Source organism: Diorhabda carinulata, chromosome X (assembly GCF_026250575.1).
Source record: "Diorhabda carinulata isolate Delta chromosome X, icDioCari1.1, whole genome shotgun sequence".
NCBI classification, from domain to species: domain Eukaryota; kingdom Metazoa; phylum Arthropoda; class Insecta; order Coleoptera; family Chrysomelidae; genus Diorhabda; species Diorhabda carinulata.
In genome coordinates, this window is record NC_079472.1 from 44,767,961 (window position 1) to 44,794,273 (window position 26,313).

The window sequence follows — 26,313 nt, forward strand, 5'->3', positions numbered from 1 at the left end:
TCAACCTGGGATTATTTTGAACTTAGTTTTAGATCAATCCCACTAGCGAGAACTAAGCAGGTCTGGGCCTTCTTATAGACTACAAACTTTGATGGGAATCACATATAGACAGTATCTGCAGGAAGATAGCACCGACAGTTGAAATGCTTGGGAGAGCCTCCACCATTTTTTCTTCCAAAACACTTACTAACATTATACTACTCATTTATCCATTCCCACCTTTCATACCTCAATTTCTGCAAAACAAAGCTAGAAACGAGTCTTTGGTTTGCCTCATCCTCACCCTACATCAGGCTTATACCACCCAAATGTAATTTTAACTTCAGTGGAACTTCAGAAGCTAATTCAGCAAAACTTTTTTAAAGGCTTGTCATAAAAGAACACTGTACACTATTGTTTTGAAAATGGGGTAGCAAACATCTTATTTAATTTCGCTTTCAAGTCCCGTTATTGTAAATTTTTGTTTTAATACTAAAAGCTTATTATTATTATTTCTCAATGATTGCCAGCTATGAATGATTTGATAGTAGTACAAGTTTATTTTCTCAAAAAACATTAGAAAATATTCTCCCAGTCGTCTGCTTCATAGTAAAGAGCTATGCGTGAGGACTAGCTGGACTGACTACTGACTGACTGATACACTAATGAAAAACTGGAATTTTTAATAAAAAAATTTCTAATCCTGACCAATTCATAACTGGTCTAAAGTAGTTATAACTGTTCATGCTGTATTTGAAGATAGTTTTCGAAGGAAAAGTATTAAAGGAGGCTTTTATATCTTTACTTTCCATATTTTGTAATAAATTAACATTATAAAATTTGATAAGATTTAATTGTTTTTTAAACCATTGCAATTGTGTGTAAATTATGAAACCAATTAAGAATTTTATTTTATCATGTATTATAACGTGAAACTAAGACACACAAGGCTATATATTATTTGAGAATCTAAAAATAATTGTCTAATTAGGTACATAATATTTCACTTAGTATCTAACCTTCACTGCATAGATAAAGGATAGTGGGATAGATAGGAAACTGTTCACATTATATTTGAACATTGCGACTAGCGCCACCTTGCGGGTTTAGGAAACAGCAACGACTAAAGATTTGGCGGAATGTTTAAAATTTTCAGTTCAAATCAATGTTCAGGTTATTTGGATTACGAAAAGCAAAAATAAAATACTTTCCCTACAATATATTTTTATTAACACTAAGTATATAACTAGATAGGTACTTAAATTATATTCAAATATTTGAGATTTTTCATTTTTTTTTGAATATTTTAATTGCTTTTCAAATTTTTGTGCAGCATATATTTTCAGCTTTTCTTACACCGATGCTAGAAAGCAATCTTGTGGATTTGTTTAAACCTGAAAATAAAAAATATTAAACTCACATATTACAAACACAGTATATAATGGACTAAAAATTACATACTGAAACATAAAAAAACTAACCATTTTTAAAATCTGATTATGCCAAAAGTAAGGTATTTTATGAAGCATTATTTATTAAAAATCAAATTTCCTAAAAATTAAAAATGGTTTTTGTTTAATCTATATATCTTTTATCATTTATTTTACAAAAAAACTTATTTGAAATTTTTGTTGGAGTACACATCATGACCTGGGATTGCATATTTTGTTCTGGTGTAATAAGTTTAGATGAAGAAACTGGTAAAACTTCTTCACAAATCAATTTTGAAGTTGATGGTATGGAGATGTTAACTGTTTCTACTTCAGGTGAACCTATTTGCTCTGATAAACTATGCTTTGAGCGTAGTTTAACCATTTTGGCAGAAGAAACTGTAAAAAGACATATTTCTTTCATTTATCGTAAATACTTATAGTTATTATTAGTATTACTGCTTCACTGATATCCATGAGAAAGAGAAAAGAAAAGATAAAAATTTATAATTAATAGATTTGGAAATTGATTAAACTCACCTTCTTTCCTGTTAGAAGCATTAAGAAATAGAGAAGGAATTGCATCCTGTTTTAAGGTCGATTTATTTCTGGTTCCAACATAGCGGGCTTCTGCACTAAAGTGAATAGTACAAATACGGTACGACTTTCGGACTCTTTCCATAGGCTTCACCTTTAAGTCTTCTCGGCCAATTGCATTAATCCAAATATCATACAGCTACAACAAAATTTTATTTGTTAGTTTTCCTGTCTTCTGTGAACTATTATTACTATATATACCTATATAACATTATGTTGACTTAATTTTTCACACCTTTAAATATAAGCAAAAATAGGCATGCCAGATGTTATGCCGTTTTTGTTAACCATTGTTATTGTTAACTTCAGGCCACATAAAATTTCTCCAAAATATAAACCCTGGCATGGGCAAGAATGTATGACATGCACGTTAGGATAAAGTTAATGGCATATTTTTTTACTTACTATTTGATCTTTTGGAAAAATATGCATTTGGGCATCCTTGTTATAATTGTTACAGCCATTAACGCAACAGTTAAAAACCATGTTGAAAAAGTTCTTAATCAATAAGCTTAAAATCACAAAAAAATGGCGGAATCCGAATAATGAAAGAATAACACAAAACTATAAACGCTCAAATCAAACTATCCAATTTACTAAACACCAATAATAACCACAATAGTAATAACGAAATAATAAACTTGTTGCTCTACCTCTCAGCTGATAGATCGATAAATAATTGTATACCATGCACCCACTATCCTTTATCTATGATACCATGCGCAATCGCGGAGCTGTGTTGCGCCCTCTGATGAGTTTAGGAAATAAGAATATGTAGTGAACTTTCACGCTCATTAAAGTTACCATAGCATGCTTCACTGTCTGTTATGATCAGCTGATTTTATCAAGTCTACCATATCAAATATTAGGGTGGAGCATAAAATATCGATATATTAAACTGTCGATATTTTTTCAAAAAACAATCGATAAATATCGTTGATTTTTTATCGTATTATTCCACTGTACTGTCGTACTATTTTACCCTTTTTAAGTATATATTAATAAATTAATTGAATATACAAGTAAGTATACATTTAAGGGTAAACAAGAACGTGCGAGCTCTACTATAAGTGATACCTCTAAATATAACCACAGTTAATGTTAATATATTAGGTTGTGTGTGTACTGTACATACATAAGTGACAGTTTATTGGCGACAAGTTACTTTACGTGACGTAGTACTGTTATAGTTCAGCTTGAAAATGTTTACGGTGTGAAATTTTTTACCAAAAAAAGGAAGCAATCAACTTGTTTCTTGTAATTTATGCTGTAAAGAATATGAAAGTATGGATCTAATACAAATTAAGCCACTTATCTAAAAATAAAGCATTATAAAAATTTTGGAACAAGAACTGAAGTTGCTGCATCAATAGACAATGATGATCGTGATGTTGATGTATGTCTCATAAATCCTATAAAAAGGTGTTGATTTTTAAACTATCGTAATCGCACTTTGAAGTAAAAATTTCGATAAATCAAGATATCGATATTTTTTATTCTGCATAAATCGAAATTGAAAAATATCTATACGATATTTATCGATATATTATTTTTATTTACCCATCCCTTTTAAATATACCACACAGTTCGGTTCATAGATAAAAGATATACAAATACTTATGTATTACATATATGGTCAAGATCCGAGGAAAAGTTTATCTGTGGCATTCAAATAAATAATCAAAAATTCATTTCAACGGGCTGCTAAAGAGAAGAGAAAAACTAATATTTTTCATTTTATTACTTATTATGCCCAGTGTAATATGAACTATATGGTACACCGAATCCACATAAACCGAACTTTGTTTTAGTTCGATGAACCACAAGATGACAGAAAAGTAAAAACAAGAATCAAATTTTGTATTTATAAGAGTGATTAATTTGAATTAGAATAATTTCATAGGAATTCCAAGTAAGTTATTATTCATCAAAATCACATTTTACTTTACTTATAATTAATAATATAAAATATTTTGCTCTTTCAAAACATAAAATCACATCTTTAATTTTATATATTATTTAATTATGTATTAATATTCTCATTTTCAAGCCCTAAAAGAAATGTTATACGTTAAGGTAATCATTTTACTCAAGTTTTTTTAGATGCTGTATGAACAGAAAACATGACAAATAATCAGTTAACTTCCAAATGGAGCTGGACTAGCCTTTGTGGCACTGAGGAATTTCAAATATGGTCTCAAGATCGTCATGATTTTGGACTTTGTTTTCAACAACTATGTTTTCATATACCAGTACTAACCTTATTAGCTGTTTGTTCTTCCTATTATTTTGGAGTCCAAATAGGTAAACATCAAATTTCAGACAGTAATTTCGTTGCCATTATTCATATTTTACCATAGCTTAAATGTGATAATAGATTTTTTTAGGTTTCGTAAGGAGGACTAAATTTCAAAAAATTGCAATTTTAGCTAGAAGTATAATCAGTCTCATTTTATTGTTCACTCCGATATTACAAATATACAATAGTATTCATTCTAAAGAAGAAAATAAAGAAAACGCCGCGTTTTTACTTTGTGCAGTCCAAGCTATATCATGGTGCTCACATTTTCTTTACACATTGGGTTTGAGAAAGCGATTAGGAAATAATCCGAGAGGTCCAACATTTATGTGTATTATATGGTCCCTTATCTTTGCTTTAACTGTAGTATCAACAAGAAGTCAATATCTGGAATATTTATTACATCCAAATGAGACTACAAAATTGTCATTTGTGATTAGCATATGTTACCTCATATTACAATTTCTATATGCCATAACATTAATACCTGGTTCTGAAGGCTCTGTAAGCTTAAGTGAATTAGACCAATACTCAGAGGTAGGTGTATAATGGTGTATAATGATTATTTCAAAATGTTTCCTAATTAGTAAATAGAATTATCTGTATAGGTTTTTTTTTAATTAATAATAGTTAAATGTTTCAATATGATTTTTCTTCTTCAGGTGAAATCTCCATTTAATGAAGGCTGGCGATAATTTCAGCATACTTATTTCAGGATTGTGTATTTTTTTCAACCACAAATGTTGTCTGCGACCAAGTCCACGTTTTCCTTTGGTTTTTCCTTCTACTATTAATTTCAGTATATCATACTTGTTGTTAATGTATATTTGGCCCAGATAAGCGGTAATTCTTCTCTTTATTGTTGTAACTAACTCATTTTCCTTTCCCATATGTCTAAACACTAGATTTCTAATAAACTCGATGTCTTGTTTATCTAACCCATTTTTCTGTTGTGATGTCAGAAGGACGGTATGATTAACTTGATCAAAGGCTTTCTCTTATTCTATGAAACAGACGTAGACATTTTTCCTCCTGTCTCGACACTTCTGAAATAGTATCAACAAGCTGGCTAGTGCTTCCCTTGTTCCTAGACCTTTGTGTAAACCAAATTGGGTATCACTTTGATCAGCTTCACATTTATGGTAGATTCTGGGTTGTAGGATTTTAAGCACTTGGCTCATTGTCAGCTTGTCAGCCTGAATTCATCACATTTCTTGGTTTTTGATTTCTTAGGGAGGGGAATAAATATAGAGGTAATTTCTATGTGGATTTCGTCAGGACCCGTTGCTTTTCCGTTTTTATCAGTTTAATTGCTTTGATTATCTCTTGTCGAATATTCAGGGCGTATCATTAGTAGATGTTTTCCGTATATACGTTTCTTTCATCCGCTCTCCTTTTTCTATTCAAATTTTCTTTCTTATTTCTCTATTCATTTGTTTGTATTTCTCCATGTTTTTATGCTTGTGCACTCTGATTATCCATCTTCAGTAGAATTTCTTCTTTTGATTATCTGATTACATGGATTTGAAATACATAAATTACAAATGAAAGTAAAAGAAAATTGCATATGTATTAGAGAGAAAAATTAGATACTAATGGATTAATTCATTATGTTTTGAAATGTACAGGCAAATTTAGGACAATGAAAAAAAATTGGGGTCAAGAGTAGAAATAGTATACTGTGCAACAAGTGGGGAACGATGCTGCAATAGGAATGTACAAGCACACAACCAAATACTGTAAAAGAAAGAAAAATGGGTCCAGTCCAATCTAGAAAACAATTATCACAAACAGGAGGAATGTCTGGATGAACTAAATGAGTTGGGTAAGGAGAATGAAGATTCTGAGACACACTGGAGTGGTATGAAACGAAATAGCTGACAGTCACGCTAAAATAGAAGAAGATAAACCCTTTATAAGACTGAACTAACTAAAGAATAATACAGAAAATACTCATAAATAATGTAGATATGGATAAAAGATAAAAAAATGGATAGGAAAATTCTATATGGGTTCAAACAGGAAAAGACTCATGGAAATTTATAATCAGGAATGATTTGTTGAATGTATCAGCATAGGCAAGAACAATCTACAAATACTGTTAACGAAACCTCTATTCACAATCTTTCGAAGCGTGAGGGTCTATGGAGCTCCAGAGCATTACACTCTGAAGCATATGAAATAGAAGACGACACACTCTGAACTTTCTAATTCAATATATACAATAGATCCTTTGGGTCCCAATGTAAATAACACCCTAATTACATACATTAATACAACAAGTTCAACTTCAACTTTTCTCACTAGTGTTTAAATACACAAATTACTCACTATACCTTTTTCACAACTGCACAAAGTTGAATAATATAAGTAGAGTAACTAAATATATATTTTAATGGTTAGTACATACAACAAGAATAACAATCAAGTATTATATCTCTAAACTGTTAAATATTTTATTTTAAATTATAATTGAAGGTGATGGTGACATTTGTTTGTTGGGTGTTGAAGCAGCTTCACAAAAACTTGGACCCCTCTTCAAAGCCAAAAAGCCTCTATACCCTACTATACCTTTCGATACCCCACAACAGCTTCTAATCCTATACAAGGCCTAGATTCGTCCACCTTTGGAGTATTGCTCGACTTCCAAGCATACCCTAAGGATGCTCGATTCAATACAGAAGAGAGCAATTCGACTTATAGGCAATCAAGATTTGATCAGAAACTGAGATAGCGTAGAGTATAGAAGAGAGATTGCTGACTTTATTTTGCTTCACCAATACTAGCAAGGCAGATGCTCTTCTGAGCTATCTAGTATGGTCTATCTAGAACAGTATTTGTAAAACCTACTTGACAGGTAGATGTGGCTCATAAACACCCAGTTTGCATGCAGACACACAGAACGTCAATTTATTGGGACTATTCATTGGAGAAGGGCAAGATCAACATCTACAGGCATCTCCACATGGTAGGCACTACTCTTGTGCTTGCTTTTTATACAAAAAAACCAGGAAAGTTATTTTCTTTCAATAAATTTTATGTTATATTAATTATAGAAATTGAAGGTTGTACAACTCTGTCTCCATTGAAGTATAGATTTTGACAGGTTTTTCAACAGAGTTGATGATTTTATTAGCAATGTTAGTTTTATTTTTAATAGACTCCCTGATGTATTCTAGAAATAGTCACTATCGTCATATCATTTATTATTAATAGGTATTTAAATTTTTTTAAATGAAAATTGCGACTTTTACAAAATCACGAATAAAAAAAATCACTTTTTATGTCCAATATTTTATTCCAGACACCAGAACGTCAGCCGTTGATAACTAGCAATGCGTATATACGTTTTGTTGAAGAAGGTGACCCAAGTTATCTTGGAGTGGCTATGGAAAATGTTAACTGGTTCTCTTATTTATTCTTTTCTTGGGTTTATTCTCTTATAAGAAAAGGCACTGAGGACAAAATTGTTAGTCCTGAGGATTTATATGATTTGCCAGTATCAATCAACAGTGATTATAATACTAATAAATTACAAGCTTATTTAAATTTAGAAAATGGTGAGCAAATTTAACTTATTTATAATTTATACAGAAATAGATGTATTTATATTTAATTTGTTCAGTTTGCTGAAGCTGAAAAAAGTCTATTTTTGTCTTATACACGGTGTCCCACGACGAGTTAAAATTATCTGTATGTGGCAAAAACCTTATAGTAAAATCGTGAAAATCTTTATAACTAAAATATTTTCAAATATGGCTAACTTCCGGTTCTACCGGAAATCGACAGTAACTATATTATTTTAAATGAAACACTTTGTATATTAATACATTTTTGAAATTTACTTAAAATTTTAGTATACTTTTTTCTAAAAATATTTTTTGAAAAATGCATACTTTCTGAGTTATTAATTTTTTTGTAAAAATTTGCAGACCCTTTTAAATTATTTTTTACGAGGATACCCTTAAAGATATGAAAATGGTTTCTATTCGTTTACTTTTAGCAAGGTCAGACGTATTGGAATCTATGTTGAAACATTTTTCATTTATGCAGGGTGTGTATAAAAAGTATTCAAAGTTTAACTTCATATATATCAAATTTCTTTATTTTTTTAAATAGAATCACCCGGTTTTTTCAATTTCATTACATTCAGGGGTAAAAAATAAGACAAATTTATGTATACTTTTCTATACCTAAACCTCACCGTTATCCAGATATTAAATGTTTTCTAAATATTTTAAGAGATGTAGGTATGGTCTAAATTTTATTTTGACCCGTTGATACAAGCACTAAGAAATAAAAAAAGTATTTCCCTTTATCTTGTCAAGGTCAGTAAAAAAAATCAAATCAAAACAAATTGTATTGACTACTACTACTAAGTTTTAGTGGTTTCCAAGATATTTGAGGTTTTAAATTATTTTTGAACAAGTTTTAATTTTTTATGTATACTTTTAATAGGCTTTGTAATAAATGACACTTATTTAACTGTCATTTTACGAAAACATGAATTGCATCCCTATTCTTACAATTAGTGTCAACATTTAAAACCAACCGATTTTATTAAACGAGTAGAGTTTGCTGAATTTTTAATAATAAAATGCCAGGAAGACGAAGATTTTTAAAAAACATGATTTGGTGCGACAAATCGAAATTCATAAAAATGGATTGTTTAATAGACACAATTCCCATTATTGGAGTCAATTTCACCAAATAACGTGCTTTTCAAGATCGGTGGCAGTTCAATGTCTTTTGTGCTATTAGATATAATCAAATAATAACATTTCATTTTTACGATGGGAATTTAAATGGTTAGGAAACACAATCAATCAATTTATCCTTAATTAATAAAGTAAAAAATACTTTTTGTATTTTAAGACATTTAAAACAAAATTATTTAGACCTCATGCCTCCAGACGAATTAAACAAACTTTTTTTTATTCATGACGGTGCTCTTGCTCACGATTCAATCGTCATAGATACATTTCAAGAAAAGAAACTTGAAGACAGGTGGTTAGCAAATAATGCTCCTTTTCGGTGGGCCCCTCGTTCTCCCGATATGACGCCTTTAGATTTTTTTATATGGGGTCACACAAAACTAGAGGGTAACTCACAAGCTTTAACATCTAGAGAATATTTTGAGCTAAGAATTCGAAATTCCTTTAATTCCCTTTCTGAGATGATGATAAGCCGTGCGACAAATGAAGGGTTGAAAGATGCATTAAAGTTCAAGAGAGCAATTTTGAATATTCACTTTAAAACTTCAGACTATTTTCTTTTGGCTTTTAGTTTTCCATAAAATTTTGTAGTTTATCTTATTATCACAAATGGTTTAATTCGATTAACTTTTGCTTAAAATGAATCGAATACTGTAAAGAAAGCACATGTTCTTGTAACAAATTTGCTATAATTATGATGTTTTAAAAGCAAATATACATAATCTTTTTTATTTTTTAGTGCTTATATCAACGGGTCAAAATAAAATGAAAAAATAATATATAAGGATCTGCAAAGGTAAAATTTTTTACAGAAAAATTAATAACCGGAAGTCTTTGAAAATATTTTACTTAAAAAGATCGTATCCGAAAAACCAAACATAGAAATTTTCATGATTTTACAGGGATACTTGTATAGTTGGACAATTTCTTTTATTTCAACTCTCCAAAAAGTAAACTTCAATTAATAATTTGGTAATTATATAGAATTGGGGCTCCACCCCAAACTTACTCCAAAAATTTTTTCGCTCATATAGGCTTGTTTTCTTGGGCTCCGGAGGTACTTTAAGGGTGGGGGAGACACATATTTTTCATCATACCACTCATTATCTTATGCATATTGAATGTCAATAGTTATCAAATCATATCAGAATACGCGGTCATCTAGAGCAATAGCACATGAGCTTAGGCTAGCTTAAGTTAGGTTAGGTTAGGATAAGTTAAGTTAGGTTAAGTCAATGGTTGAAAGCTCATCGTGAAACATGTAAGTATTTCTTTTATTTAATATTATAGGTATTAAGGATGTGACAGTTATGTTGGAAAATATGTATCTCCCCCACTTAAAGTACTTTCGGAGCACTAAAAACAACCCTATATGAGCGAAGAAATTTTTGAAGTAAGTTTGGCATGAAGCCTCAATTCTAAATAATTACCAATAATTTGTTTAATCTATACTATGGTGATATTTCCCTATAGCTGTTAAGTTACCACTGATAAATACTAGACTACCACTATCACCACTAGTTAACTATAGACCTTCACAAAGAGCAACAACCTTCAGTAGATAAGCTTCGTTTTCATTTTTCTAACAAATATAAATCTGTAGTTGACATTACATAACTGCTTTTTACATATTATGTGTTTTGAATAGGTTTAAAATTGCTGAAACTTTTTTTATCGATTACTCGAGTTTTAAATAAAATTTCATTGAAAAGTTGTTGGTATCCAGCTTGAAATTAATTTATCTTTGTTTTAGTTATTTACTTTCTTTAAGGCAGTCAAAAAATGATCTAAAAATTTATCTCAAATGGGGAGCTTTTTAAGTGCGCTAATCAGATATTGGGTACATTTATAGTTTTTGATGAATTCAAAAAAAGGTGTGCCAGGTTTTTAAGCCTTAGCGATCGTTACTTAAAAATTTTATGTCTTTTATTTTACATAAGAATTAAGTGCAACTGATTCTTCTCAAAAACTATTCAACATTTAACCATCAAAAACTCCTTGATGAGACTGGTGCATGCTTAAAGGTCAAATCTCATTTAAAATCGATTTGTTATTTGAACAAATCTTAAAGCAATAAATTATCAACAAAATATCATGCCTCTTATAATTAATAAAGCGGGTTTTTTTAATTCACCTTTTTGGTACATAAAATTATTAAATACTGTTTATTTTGAAATAATTATATGAATAATTTTAGATCCAGAAGCTGTAAGAGAAGTTGAGATTTCTTCAGCATCAACAAGTTATAGTTTATTGAGGGCACTTCATAAGTGCTATGCTTTGCAGTTTTATAGCATTGGTATTCTTAGGTTGACTGCCGATTGTTGTGGATTTGCTGGACCAATGTTATTAAATAAGTTGGTTAGTTTCATTGAAAATAAGACAGTTGATATGAAATGGGGTTACATGTACGCTGTAGGACTCATTATTACTACCACTTTTGGTAAGTATTTTTTATATTAAAACAAACATATTATGCCTATAGAAAACTTGAATAGTGCTATTTTTTTTTTCATCTTCTCTAATTTTGAAAAATTTGACATACCAAATTGACAAATGTAGGAATGGCAAAAACTTTTAAGCAACATATTTTGAAATAAATCCTGTCAATGTATATATGGTCACACAAGTGTCTTTAAAAGATATTTGTTGATAATTCGTTTTGATTTTATATCTCTTTTCAAAATTGACGTTTTCATCTATTTATGCCTCTATTGAAACACACTGTTACACTACCGGTACACCAATACTCACTCAATTTTTTCTTTTATATCAGGTTCCAAATTATTAGATATCTTTTAGTCCCCAAGGTACTTCCAAGGTTTGCAGGATTGCACGCTAAAAAATAATGAGATAAAAAGAAGATAAAAATTACCACATTTTCAATTTCTGTATTCTTCACTTTGTTGATAAATTCTAGCAAATTCTACACTGAAAAACTTTTCGGTTTCATGGGTAGGTTTTCAAACTCCTTCGATAACTTAGGTGAACAAATTGTTGAACTTTAGGTCTCATTGCTTGATTGTTAATTTTGGAAAGGCAACAGAGCTTTGAATATGTACCTCAGTGTACTGGTGACAACGTTCTCACAATTTTTAAATGTTTCTTTTTCACTCGAGATTATTTTATTCAGAGAAATCTTTGAGATTTTGTTGTATGGTCCTGTTTCAATTAAGCTATCAATTCTCTCGAAATAGTCCTTTCTGTCCATTATAACATCTTGTTTTCTTCATCAGCTTTCAAGTAAAAGGAAAAATCCTTTTCCCTAAAACTCCTGACAGTATTCAAATCTTTACTGCTGACTGATGGGTTTTCATCCATGATAGATATATTTTTCGAGATTTGACTTCTGCGCGCCTTTCAGACGAAATTCCTAGAATCATGAGGAAGTCACTGAATGGAACTTTCAATATATTCAAGCAATTTGCCAAGATCTCCATCGCCAGTAACAGCAAAACCCTAAACCTTATTCAACAATTACATTTCTTTTCTGTCAAAAGTTTGGGAAGAAAGGATTTTTAACAATGTTAATAGGCCTGAAAGAAATTGTCTTGCATTAAATTTCTTTCAATTTCAGACAACCTCTTCTTAAATTTTGAACTCATTTTAACTTGATTACTCCATTTACTGTACAGATACATGTTTTCTAGATCCAACTATTTCTTTCTGCTCTCAAATCACAAACTCTATCTGAAACCATAGTCGTACGTCAACTTTGGAAGACTGGAAAAAAACTTAACCCAACGGCATGATTTAAGAAACCAAATGTCAGCACTTACCAATCTGATTTCAATACTAATTTTTAGGTACCTGTTTTGTGGAGTCACCACAATTAAGTTGGAATTTTTGGAAACGTTGGTGATATTCATATTGAACACACTGTTTACTGTGTTGATGTAGTGGTAGTCGAAATAGTGTGTTCAGTATGTATATCATCAATGGTTCCAAAAGCTTATTTATCAAAATTTTTGCCTAATTATATTAATCAATAGATCACGTACAACATAAATATTAACCCATTGATGCCAATTTTTTTATAAATTTTTTGAAATGTTTTTTTTGTTAATATTACTTCAAAATGTTCTCAAATATAAAAATCGAAATTTCATCATAATCAATATGGGGTTACGCCCAAGGAACTAAAGTTGCTTCTGGTCACTTGAGGAGTCACTTCTACCAAGCAACCTCAGTGCAACAAATTGAGTATAATCAGTATTTAATTTAGGAAAATGATAATAGTCTCAAAAATATTTTTATTAATAAAAATTTATTAATCTATAGTTTAAATTACACACTAAGTTTCTTACTAATATATTTCACCTAATTTATCTCTAAACGTCAACAATTTATATTTTATGATTGATGGTACCCATAAAAACATTCCGGATGGAGTAAAACATTTCATTTTCTTACAGAAGTAAATTGTTGGATTTTTGCATGATACACATACTTTATATTTAGATTAACCTTTCACAATCTAATGATCTAACTATTCTAACTGATCCAAACTAAGCTCATCTTTTCCTGTACGAGCTGGTCGTGGTCCACGACCAGAGGATCTTGTTCCATAATGCTACAGAATGTACAAAACAAACCCCCCTGGAATTGCAAAAGATCCGTGTTTAATCCTAATCATCTATTCAATAACTATCCTTGGATCATGCAAACAAATAAGGCTCAGGAAAAATAGGCCACCACCTTTTTTGGACCTTATTCCAATCCTATATGTGAATATGAATTGGTTGCACAAATTGATGCCTCCCCTATGAACACAATTTTTCAAAACAACATTATTGTCATTCCATCAATTCATTTTTCCATCGGAAATTATTTCAAATTTACCCCTTACTTAACGAGAAAATGAATGCGTACGCAGGGGTAGGACTTTATAATTTACTTTATTTTCACTTAATGTCCCTGTTCCTCCAAGACCTTTTTCGGTAAGGTTATTTACAAGTTTATAAGAAGTGAAAAAATTTTTAATAAATATTCGGCTTCCTGCCTCCCCCCGGATATTTCGGCTAAACCTAGGAGTACATCAGCGACTTGTCTGAGCCCGGTGTTGTCTAGTAGTAGTATGGGAACCAAAGGTGAAGAATTGAAGTCTCTATAGATGATAAATATATGAGGGGCTCAGAGGTGGAGTGGATTAAGTCCACCAAACTAATTATGTTACTATACTTATAATTGTTTTGTGCGATTTAAATATCTTCATTATTGTGAGTTACCCCAAAATATGAGGCAAGCTGGAGATACAACTTTGTGGACATATTAAACAGTCTTCGCGTCAGAGAATTTACAATGCAGCAGTTATCTATCATAGAAAACCGCAGAGTACCGTTGATAGGGGCATTTGACGATGGAGAAGCTGTCAGAATTTTCCCAACAACTAGACTGGTTGATGCATATAACGCGACTATGACAGAAAAGTTAGAAAAGCTCACAAAAGTATACACCGTTAGAAATCTCATTGGATCCTAAAACGCAAGATCGAGCGACGAATGCTTCCCATAATTTTATGCTGGGCAGTGACGGTGTATAAATTACAGGGCACAACTTTAGACCGAGCAGTTGTAGATTTAAGTAGAAACTTTGCAAATGGTCAAGCTTACGTTGTTTTGAGCAGAGTGGACTCTCTCCGGACTTGCTATTAGTTCTCTTGACCCTAACAAATTGCTTAATCAACCACATGACATAAACTCATTCAAGGAATTAATCCGGATACGTAATCTTAACTGAAAAGACATAAATAAAATAATAATTAAAAAAAAACAAAAAACCCGCATGCATGGATAACTACAATTAAAAATCAACTGAAAAGACTGAAACAAGATGAAAATTCAATGATAAGGTATTTTAGAAAACTAATGATTAGGTACTTAAAACCAGAAACATAAATTGAAACAGTACCAAACCAATGTACCTGCATACTGTACACTTAGAAATATCAGCACGGTAGGAGAGAAACCCAACTTGTATGTTGTACAATTTCTTCGTCATAAAAATGATTCGTTTGACCTTTCAAAGTTTTACAAATTACCATAAAAAATGACCAAATCCGTAATTACGCTGAGCGCAGCCAAAATTTTCATAATCTTTCTATCACTATATTCAAATCTTTTCACTATGATGTATTATCAAATATTTGGCTCATAAATACGATGAGAAGCTCACGCACGCATGTGTGAATGCGTATTATTATACACTATCGTATACAGTGTAGTGTGAGATGTTGTATCGTACGCTGACTCTCCGTATGTCAATATTTCACTGTCTATAATCGTTCGTCGTACTGCATAACAACGATTGTCGCTGATCCACGTAAAAATTGAGTTTTTTTTCGACATGGTTCATATATAATTGGAAAGTGTGAAAAAATCTGTATATTTTTACAGGTAATTACATACTCGTCGTGAAGTACAATCGAACTAGTAGTCGCGAAGGTTTGTTTACACTTCACGGCCTGTGTCTAATCATATTGATTCTGTTATACTTGGTTGACCGAAGTATGAGTTACAGGAAAATTTATGAGAATTTTGGCATTGCAACTGCTACTGTAACCAATATTGTCAAAAAACGAGTTAGCGTTATAAAGTTTTGGCAAGATAATTGCTCGGATGATCGTAAAAGAAAGATGCGTCAAAATGAGAACGACGAGATAAATCAAACAGTTTTGGAATTTTTCACGAAATGCCGGGCAACTGATTTTATTGTAACCGGACCCATGTTACAAGGCAAAGCAAAATAAATTGCTACTAGATTGAATAATACAAAATTTCAAGCAAGTAATGGATGGATCCACCGTTTTCTAGATAGAAACAATATTGAATTTCGAGTTCTTTGTGGAGAGGCTGCAAGTATTGATCTCGAAGAAGCAAGTGATTGGAAAAAAAAATTCCTGATTAGTTGAAAGATTATCATCCAAAAGACATCTCAGATCTTCGATGAATGGCTTACCTAGGTCAATAACGATATGAGAAGTGTCTGCCTCTGTAAAATTCGAAAAAGCACTTTCTCTCATCAGAGATCTTGAAAAACTTGCTTCTGATATACAGCCTTCTTGGATGTCGTATATTTATAAAATGAACAGTGAAAGTGAGGATGGTATATTTAGAAAGAATATGATACAAGCAAAAGTTAATGATTTTTTTAAAACTGTTAATTAATTATTTATCTGTTGGAGGATTAATTTTTTTGTTATTGTAAATTTGTTATTCGTTGCATTGACATTTTAATTATTTTTATAAATATGAGCAAGTAACTATGTATTCCATAAATATCTATTGAAGATAAAAAAGCCGTGAGCAGCAGAGCTCCATCACGAAATTCGAATTTTTCGTCGAATGAAGAATTTAACTAATACACAAACAAATATTTCCATAAAATGAATTTCTTGGAAATGATATCAATTCTCAATCTTATTTCTTTATGATTTCTTCTTATTATCGCAGATCATAAAACGACCAAATTATCAATAGTACGAAGAAGATCTTATCAATGCTGTATTAAATATAACAAAACTTATATACAAGCGTATTAAGCAACTGTTATCCCATTACCACCATGAGTGCAGCGGCCTATAGATATAGAAAAAAATTTAGTACATTGTCTTGTAGTTCGATCTAGAATGAGCTTGCCCTGCGATGAAAAGGAGATTTGCAGCTTGTTAAACAAATAAATTATTATGAAAAAATTCACACCATGAGGTCACGATTGGTATTTGGACTTCATGGTGAGACACCCAAATTTGTCATCCAAAAAGCCCGAACTTTTGCAAAAAATTGAGAAGTTGCCTTTAATCCTAATTTTTATAAGAAACTCAAACAACTAGCTTTGAAAAAGTCGTTAAACGACCCAACCCAAGCTAACTTTCTATTTAGTTACACTTATAGTGTACGAACAATTGATAAGAAGGGAAAAACATTATCAAAAGTGTCAGAAGGCTCAAGAAAAGAACCTACCACAGTTCTGGCTAGAATAGCGAATATCTCCCTCCATTCTGATCAAAGGGACTGCTGTGCAGGTTAGGTTAGAAGAACGCCTTCCCCGGCACGCTGTATCTAGCATCTAAAAACGGATGGATGGTAGAATCGCACTTTTATCATTAGTAAAGCCGTAAGACTAAAATAGGAGGTACCAACACAACATCTCTATTATTTGACGGTCATTATTTAGATTTCTCAGTCACATGACGAATACAACCATTTGATAAATTCGTATTCAGGCCAGTCAAATTCAAATTGAACAAATTATTAGTGGAGAATAGTAAAACTAAAATGGGAGAATCATCAGGACGACTAACCAACAAAAATGTGTAGAACTGTTGGGAAGAAGGTGTGACTAAAGAAAATATCGTATTAGGATTCAAAAATACTGGAGTTTTGCCCGTTGATACCTCTAAGTTTTCCGAAAATTATTTTGATCCCTTAACGCTAGAGAAATATAAGAAAAATATTTCATCTGCTTATAAAAATGTATTACGAGGATGTATTGATATCTAGTTATGCATAAACAAAATATTGCGTTACCATAGCAACGAACAATAACTTATTAGAAGTGTAAAGTTTGACGTCAAAAAAGTAAACCAGAGCTACGCAATAAATTAAAAGAAAAAACATGTCCACCGAAATTGTGAAAATCGAAAAATTGGAGTATCGAGCCATCATCAAGTACCTGTATTTAAAAGGGTTAAAAGGTAAGTAGATTTACGAAAATATGCTTAATACCCTTCGTGATCAATGTCCTCCGTATGCGACCGTGAAAATTGGACTGTAGCTTCAAAAGAGGTAAATTTTATATCGAAGATGATGATCGATCGGGAAGGCTAGTTTCTGTGTCAGTTCCCGAAGATATCGATGCAGTTCATGAGATGATTTTATCAGACTGTCGAATTGGACTAAAACGGATATTTGAAGCACTGAATATTTCATACGAACGCGTTCATCATATAGTTCACGTCAATTTGGACATGAGAAAAATTGCTGCAAAATGGATCCCTAAATGTTTGAATGTTGACCAAAAACTTGCAATTTTTTAATATATCTTCGTATCTATCTATACAAGGTTCTCCTAAATACATACAAAGTCCTGCCATCAAGAAAACAAATCTCAATGAAATGATTTTTCCTAATCAGACTCTACAGCAGAGGTGTCAAACTCAATTTTGAATTGAATTGAATTATTATACAATTTTATTTATTAAATTATATAAGTATATAATATAAGGTTATTAAAAATCATATCAAAGTTATAAAAGATGGTAGATGGTGAATTATGTTGAGCTCGAGGATCCAGATATCTGACTTTTCTTGTTATTGACAAGCTCATTGATGTCAGGTATCATATTCGTCGTAGTTATTTTAAGAATTGGTTGGAGATGTTCATTGAAATATTGTGTATAAAATGTAAGAGCGTTAATATCATTAAATTTTTCTTTCAAAATACTGTCCGATTGAAAATCTATCAACTCCATTTGCAAATGAACTTGTGTCTGTGAAGCCTCAAAATTGAATGGATTGTTAGGAATTTCATTTAATTCATTTTGTGAAAATCCTCAAAACGATTGTTGAATACGTGATGAAGTTTTGCAGAAGTTGAGAATATTCATCCAATTTTTTTTTTTGGTTCTCTGTGCCTCAACATCGGAAAACTTTTTTCGTCCAAATCTTGTAAAAATTGCCTGAACTCTCGGGGATTTAGTCCTCTGCTCCTTTAGTCCAGTGATCACAGCTCTTGTCCCACGAAAATTAGTGATTTTCTGGATTTAAGTAGTTCTGATGGTGCTTTGTCGATATAGTGAAAGTTAACATCAAAATTTTGGCCGCTAACCGATATATTTTTGTTTAAATTTTCAAAATTCCGAATTTTGCAAATAGTTCGAAATCTATGCCAAATTTCGGAGAAAGTGAAGGGATCAAAAATGTAGCTTAAGAAATTTCCCACAAAAAAGGTTACCCGTGATTTTTCCTTAAGAGATGTCATTTCTTTGTAAAATGCGCTCAAACTTCGAGGTCACATCATACTAAAAAGTTTTCGAGTCACCTAGAGACTGAAGGAAATTACGTCCCCGGCTGAAGAAGAAACTGCTATCTATATCCTCGAAAACTCAACATTTCGGGACGAAAGAAAGTACATTTTACTCGTTAGAGTCTCTACTTTTCAACTGCATCTGCAAAAAATTCAGATTTGTAAAATTTTCTTGGAAGGAAACACGAACGGGATTGTTTTTTGCTGGTTGCCTGGGTGAACTTAAAACACATGTGTCTGAGACTCTGCTATACTCAGCAGCGAACCCTTGCTTGAAGTCGTCAATTAGACGATTACCTTTAAAATGTACCTTTGAACTCACTCTGTGCTAACAAATGCTCAATTGCAGAATAAATATCATTTGTTGTTGTAGTACCTGACAATGGAACGCACTTTAATAGTTCTTCAGTTATTTCATAGTTTCTGTTAATGCCTCGTATAAAAACAGCAAGTTGAGCTGTATCAACAGTATCAGTGCCCTCGTCAACAGCCAGTGAAAAGTTTGTGAATTCCTTAATTTTCTTCGTCAGTTGAAGAACCAAATTTTAAGATAAATCATTTATTCTTGAAGCAACAGTGTTTCCTGAGAGAGAAACATTTGGAATTATTGACTTTTGAGATGGAATTGGAACATCGACAACTTACAAAATACAGTCTTCAATAAAATCACCATCAGTGAAAGGTTTTGATCTTTTCGCGATTTCTAATGCAATAATAAAACTTGATTCCAGGGCATCTTCGCTCTCTATATTAGCTTTAGTAGTCTCTTCAAATTAAACTCCTTACAAACAGCAACTGTACAAAACAGTAGTTCACCTTTCCATTCTATGAAAAAAATATCCAATTTCCCATTTAGACTGAAAAACTCTGCAACCACTATCAACTTTAAATTTTTGTGACATTATGCCCAAATCGTAACAATTATGGAACTCGACACAACACTTATAGATATCGTACGCACACGACACAAACAAATGCACAATACCTTCACAATCACTACTTCTCAGTACAATTAAAATCCTTCTCCAACAGTATCCCTTCGATTACTCGACTCAACTGTCTCACGTCGCGCCGACGCACTCTCTTTATATGGTTAGTCAAGACTTGAAGCGCGTGGAAGATTCTTTCGTTCTTGACAACAATAATAGGATATTTCCGCTTACTACTAAGAGATGGCGATACTATCTTTTTCTCTTGCTTGTCTAGACACAAGCTCTAAAAAACATGATTCTTTTTTCTGTGACACATTACAATCGCGGGCCTTTTGATACGTTCCAGGGGCCGGAAGTGTCCCGCGAGCCGTATCTTTGACATGTCTGCTCTACAGCCTGTTGTTACCGTAAATCATTACAGGAGGCACGGATATTGTTGCTGATCTGGTTCCTGAAAAAGTGGTTTCCCATTTCAAGCAATCCACATACAACAACAACTGCAAGAAGCTGATAAAGAGAATAAAATCAAAAAGTTCCGTACAGATATGAGAATTATAAAAAAGACAAATACTGAAATTATGTGATACTGTAAGAGAACATGCAAAATCTTTATATGAAGAAATCGAGTCAGATGGTTCAATCTCACCAAACACTCAAATATAAGGAGGTAAAATGGGATGAATTGCAAACAAAACACCTTTTTTTATTAAAATACAAAGGGTTTGCCAAAGTTACTGCACGGCACTGTTCTGAGTATGAAAACATTTGTAGATAATGTTGATTGTAGATGACGATGATGGTGAAATTGGTATAGTAGGTCCAAGGTCATTGGATAAGACTTTTACATCAACGAAATTTCAATATTGATCTGTTCAAAACAATACTTCCAAAGCCAGAAACCAAATTTTTGGTAAGGAAGATAGTATATTCCTCCACTGGAGTAGATGTGTTTGAAAATGCTTGAGAATTATTGTTTTCCAGGTTGTATAGTATTTAAATAAATATCGCCGTAAAAGAACAATGACACACAACTGCTAAAACTGAAATTTTACAGGAGACCAAAAAGAGGGAAACATTATTTGAAATACTGTGAAAATAAATCAAGTGAGTGGAAGTATTGACAAACGTGAATTTATTCTTTAATTGGAATTAAACAATGTTAATTTTTAATCAATTATGCCATTATTTAATTTTTCTTACTTTATGGTGCGTAACTGTTTTAAAAAATGCATACATATTTATTGATTTATGTAACTGATAAGTTCATGTCTCTAAATGTTCTTTATTTTAGGTCTCTTCTGTTTTAAAATTATTTTTTTCTAATAATTTTTGAAAAATTGATAAAAAATTGACGTTTTCTTTAAGTCTTTATCAAAAATTGATAACTGATTATTAGGCAAACTAGGGTATAAAGAAAACAAAAAACATTAAAAAAACCAAAACACATTGTATTTTTTTCCGAGAAAAAGATACAATTTAAATTATCATTGCTTAACATTGAAAAATTAATATAAAATACATAAAAAAATAAATAATAGTGGGGAATCATGTTGCTATCACACAAGCTGATTGAATATTTTTTTTGTGTAGTCAGGCAGGATTTGATTTGCTTGTGCAGTTTTCAAACTAATATTTTCAATTTGTTTTGCCTGACCACCTATCCCTAGCTGGTTTGAATGTAACTTCAATCCGCAGTTTTGTTTATATCTGAATTTTTACAAAAACTTGTCAGTTCCTTTTTTAAATCGTAATACTATCACTTCTAAAAACTTAAAAATATTCCCGTTAAAATGCTTATAAATGTTTATCATTATATAATTTTTTAAAGTCTTGAAGTCTTCGTATACCAATTCTATAATGTGAAGAGGTTTTCTCCTTTTCTCGCATTTCTGATTTAGGAAACATATTGATCAGGTACATACAAGGATATATTGAAAAATTCTCAGCCTACTATAGAACCGAACAAAATTTCAATCTCAAAATATTTTATTACTCAACATATTCTCCTCTTAATTGGATACATTTATTACATCATTTATTGCAACGTCTCCAAACCTTTCAAATAAATGTTTCTTCTTGAGATTATAGTCGGACGGAGCCAAATCTGGTGAATAAGGGGGGTGTTCTAGTAATTCAAACCCTAAATCCCGACTGTTTTGCATGGCAACATGAGATTTGTGTGCAGGGCCGTTGTCTTGCAAAAACACAACACCTTTGAATAGCTTTCCGCGTCTTTTCTCTTCAATTTTTTCCCATAGAGTGGTTTAGTAATGTTGAATAGTAATCTCCAGTTATTGTTCTACCCTTATTCAAAAAATGAATCATGATTACTCAATGGCAATCCCAGAAACTGAAACAAGAACTTTTCCAGCAGATTTTTGAACACGAAACTTCATTGGTCTTGGAGAACCAGAGTGTCGCCATTCCATCGATTGTTGCTTTGTTTCTGGATTGTAGAAATGTACCCAAGTCTCATACATAGTAACCACTCGGTTTAAGAAGTCTACATAGCTTTCAAATCGAGCATAGATGGAACGCAATGCTTCTACTCTTGCACGCTTTTGGTCAACATTCAAAAATTTGGGGAAACAGTTTGCAGCAATTTTTCTCATGTCCAAATTGACGTGAACTATATGATAAACGCATTCGTATGAAATATTCAGTGTCTCAGATATCCTTTTTAACCCAATTCGACGATCTGATAAAATCATGTCATCAACTGCGTCGATATTTTCGGGGACAGACCCATAAACTGGCCACCTTCCCGATCGGTCATCATCTTCAATGGAAAATTTACCTCTTTTGAAGCTTGCAGTCCAATTTTTCATGGTCGCATACATTAATCACCAAGGGTATTAAGCATATCTTCGTAAATCTGCTTACCTCTTAACCCTTTTGAATACAGGTACAATTTTTCGATTTTCACAATATCGGTGGAAAATTTTTTCTTTTAATTTATTGCGTAACTTTGGTTTACTTTTTTGACGGTAAACTTTACACTCACACTTCTAATAAATTATTGTTCGTTGCTATGTTAACACAATAATTTGTTTATGCATGGAACTGGTCTAGTCTAACTAGATATTAATACATCCTTGTAAATGCTGACAATGATTTTTTTTATTTTATTTTAGCTGCTCTTTGTGATTCCCATTTTAATTTCTTGATGTCGGTGGTTGGTCTGAAAATGCGAGGTGCTATAATAAATAGTATATACAGAAAAGTATTATCTGTTCGATCAACAATACTTTTATCAAAATTGTCTGTTGGAGAAATAATGAATTACATGTCAACCGATACAGATCGTATCGTGAATTCTTGTCCAAGTTTTCACGCATTATGGAGCATACCGTTTCAGGTAAATAAAAAAATAAATAAATTTCTCTTTATTTTAGAATTTCGTGATAATTTCAGCTCGTCGTAACTCTTTATTTGCTTTACGAACAAGTTGGTTTAGCATTTTTGGCCGGTGTTATATTCACCATAATACTTATTCCGATAAACAAATACATTGCTAACAAAATAGGGCAGCTCAGTACTAAAATAATGGAACAAAAAGATGAAAGGGTGAAATTAATATCGGAAATTTTAAGAAGTATCAGAGCAATTAAATTGTATGTTTGGGAACAGCATTTCGTTCGAAATATTACAAGTTAGTTGTAAATGTCGATGCTCAATAGAAAAATTGATAAAAACTGTTTGTTTTAGAAAAACGAGATGCGGAACTGAAGTACTTGAAAAGTCGTAAATATTTGGATGCACTTTGTGTATATTTCTGGGCAACTACTCCTGTAATCATATCCATTTTAACATTTATCACTTACGTTCTTATGGGAAATAAGCTAACAGCTGCGACTGTATTCACTAGTATCGCATTATTGAATATGCTAGTTAGTCCATTAAATGCGTTTCCTTGGGTATTGAATGGTATGACCGAAGCTTGGGTATCAATAAAGCGCATCCAAAAATTATTAGATGTAAGTAAAAATGTGAACATCTCATATTTTAACATTTATAGAAGTATCATTAATATATTAATAGAAATATCTACTTCTTCTTCTACTGCCTTCCGCCTACAGTGTCTTGGCGATTATCTTATGGTCAGCAATCTATTTATAGCGACATCACACAGCTCACCGGTTTTATTTATGCCAGTCCAGTTTTATATCGCGTAGCCAATTTATAAAAAAAATCGAACGAATGGCTTAATAGTAATGGCTTAATAATACAAATAACTTAAGGCAATTCTACAAAAAGATAAAATATCAAAACTATAAAACAATAATAAAAACAAGAGGGATAAAAGCGAGAGACGGCAAAACAAAACACCTCCCACAAGAGATAAGAAATATATGGAAAGAATACTATAGAGAAAGACTTAGCGAGAAAGAAAAAATCAAAGTAAATAAAAAAATAATGTTAACAGAGGAAGAAAATGAAGAGGTAAATGCCCCACAGAAAATGAGGTAAAAGACGAAACAAAAAACTGCGGAATGACAAAGCCCCGGGAGATGAAGAAATAGAACCGGAACTTCTTAAATATGGTAGAGAAAAACTATTCATATTCATCAACTAATGGAGCAGATATGGAAACAAAAGAAAATCCCAAACGAGAGCGATATTTAAGAAAGGTAATAAGGAAACATGTGAGAACTATAGAGATAAAGGTTGAAGGAATTAGCAGAGACAGAACTAGGGGATTATAAAAACGGCTTTAAAGCAGGAAGATGAACTATAAACGCAACCCACACTATAGACCAAATAATAAAAAAGACAGCGGAATTTAAAAGAGAAATTCATGTAGTCATTATTGACTTCATAAGTGCTTTCGACTCAATAAAAAGAGAGAAAATAACAGAGGAATTAGAAAGACAAGGATATCCAAAAATATTGAGAAAACTCATAAAAATAATACTAAATAAGAGTGAAATTAAAGTGAGATTCCAAGGTACAACATCAGATAAAACGCACACAAATGAGGGCGTTAAGCAGGGAGATCCAATGTCACCAACGCAGATGATGTAACGATCATAGCAAATGGAAAGAGAGAATTAATAAAATTGATCAACAAATTAGAAAAAGAAGCAAGAAATTACGGACTGGAAATAAATGCATAAAAAACACAATATATGAAAATAGGAGGAAAACTAGAACAGAGAGCAAACCAACTGAAAACTTGCAAATACAAATTTGAATTTTGAAACTATCTAGGAATAACGTTGGGACAAACAACCAGAGAGAGGATAAGGGATAGGATACAAAAGGGCTATCAAACTTATGGAAGAAACAAAAATCTACCAAAAAACAAAAACATAATTAAGCAAAACAAAATAAAAATGTACAAAACCCTAATGAGACCAGTAATCACATATGCGATGGAAACAACAGTAATAAACAAAAGAGAAGAAGAAGAACTTAGAGGAACCGAAAGGAAGATAATGAGAACTATAACACAGGAAGGAGAAAGAAGAGCAAAGAAAAACGAAGAAATAAAGAGAGAACTGGGGAAGGAGAATATAGTGAGATACCAATTGAAATGATCAAAAGAATAACGCAAGGGATCCCATTGTGGTCAAGGAAAAGGGGCAGGCCGAGAAAAACTTGGAGAAACGAAATAGAGGAGGACATAAGAGCACTCAATATAGTAAACTGGAGAGCAAAATACCGGAACCGAAAAGAATGGAAAATAATAACAAAAGCAGCCAAAACAAACGACAAACTATAGAGAAAATAAAGCAGCCAAAACAAACTATAAAGAAAATAAACATTAGAAAACGAGGAGTAATCCATCTCAAAAAAAAAGAATTCAAAACGCCAAAGCGATAGCCATAATCCACGTGGGATTGAAAGGCTTGATGATAATGATGAAGTTACTATCTGACTTTCTCATATTTTAACATTTATAGAAGTATTATAAATATATTGATAGAAATATCTTCTTCTTCTCCTACTGCCTTGCACCTACAGTGCGTTGGCGATTATCTTATGGCCAGACATTTAATTATAGCGACATTACACAGTTCATCTTTGTTGTTTATGCCAGTCCAACGTTTTATATTACGTAACCATGACATTTGTTTTCGGCTTACGCCTCTCTTTCCTTGTATGATCCATTAGGGTATTGCATATCTTTCTCCTCTAAGAACGTGCCCCAAGTATCCAACCTTTCGCACCTTGATCAATTTGTCTCAGTCCCCGCTCTTCTAAGTATTCTCGTTCCTCACTCTGTCTGTCCATGGTATACGCAACATTCTTCGAAGGGTCACATTTCGAAGGTTCTAGTTTATTGATGGGCGATATCTTTTAATGTCCATGTTTCCATGCCGTACAGTAAA

General features: G+C 32.0%; 2 protein-coding genes across 25 annotated transcripts in view; one reads left to right on the forward strand and one right to left on the reverse strand.

Annotated features, from left to right (window-relative positions):
- The window catches only part of LOC130900405 (ATP-binding cassette sub-family C member 10), a 136,766-nt gene that overhangs the window by 17,035 nt on the left and 93,418 nt on the right, over positions 1-26,313 (forward strand). For 11 of the 24 annotated variants that reach the window (XR_009060162.1, XM_057810983.1, XM_057810977.1 and 8 more), the window contains 8 exons: positions 3,818-3,918; positions 4,110-4,310; positions 4,394-4,842; positions 7,610-7,865; positions 11,218-11,463; positions 23,113-23,336; positions 23,393-23,630; positions 23,687-23,955. Coding sequence is in view for 23 of the 24 variants with exons in the window: in XM_057810983.1 (XP_057666966.1) it covers positions 4,130-4,310; positions 4,394-4,842; positions 7,610-7,865; positions 11,218-11,463; positions 23,113-23,336; positions 23,393-23,630; positions 23,687-23,955 (1,863 nt within the window). In the remaining variant the exon portion in view is untranslated. Of the gene's footprint in view, positions 1-3,817; positions 3,919-4,100; positions 4,311-4,383; positions 4,843-6,640; positions 7,274-7,609; positions 7,866-11,217; positions 11,464-20,708; positions 20,889-20,959; positions 21,083-23,112; positions 23,337-23,392; positions 23,631-23,686; positions 23,956-26,313 lie in introns of those variants that run through there. The other 13 variants (XM_057810973.1, XM_057810981.1, XM_057810982.1 and 10 more) reach the window with 7 other exon arrangements.
- On the reverse strand, positions 1,073-2,535 carry LOC130900422 (52 kDa repressor of the inhibitor of the protein kinase-like). The gene is made up of 3 exons (XM_057811037.1): positions 2,412-2,535; positions 1,950-2,145; positions 1,073-1,808 (listed from the first exon to the last, which is right to left on the reverse strand). Exons 1-3 carry the CDS (start codon positions 2,490-2,492, stop codon positions 1,555-1,557), a joined length of 531 nt encoding a protein of 176 aa, XP_057667020.1. The 5' UTR covers positions 2,493-2,535; the 3' UTR covers positions 1,073-1,554.

What these genes read in the sequence shown, in the direction of transcription:
- LOC130900422 (XM_057811037.1), bottom strand. Translation starts at nt 2,492, where the DNA reads ATGGTTTTTAACTGTTGCGTTAATGGCTGTAACAATTATAACAAGGAT. An exon ending in TTTTTCCAAAAGATCAAATA is followed by an intron (nt 2,146 to 2,411) that starts GTAAGTAAAAAA and finishes ATTTTGTTGTAG; the next exon opens with CTGTATGATATTTGGATTAA. An exon ending in TGCTTCTAACAGGAAAGAAG is followed by an intron (nt 1,809 to 1,949) that starts GTGAGTTTAATC and finishes GTCTTTTTACAG; the next exon opens with TTTCTTCTGCCAAAATGGTT.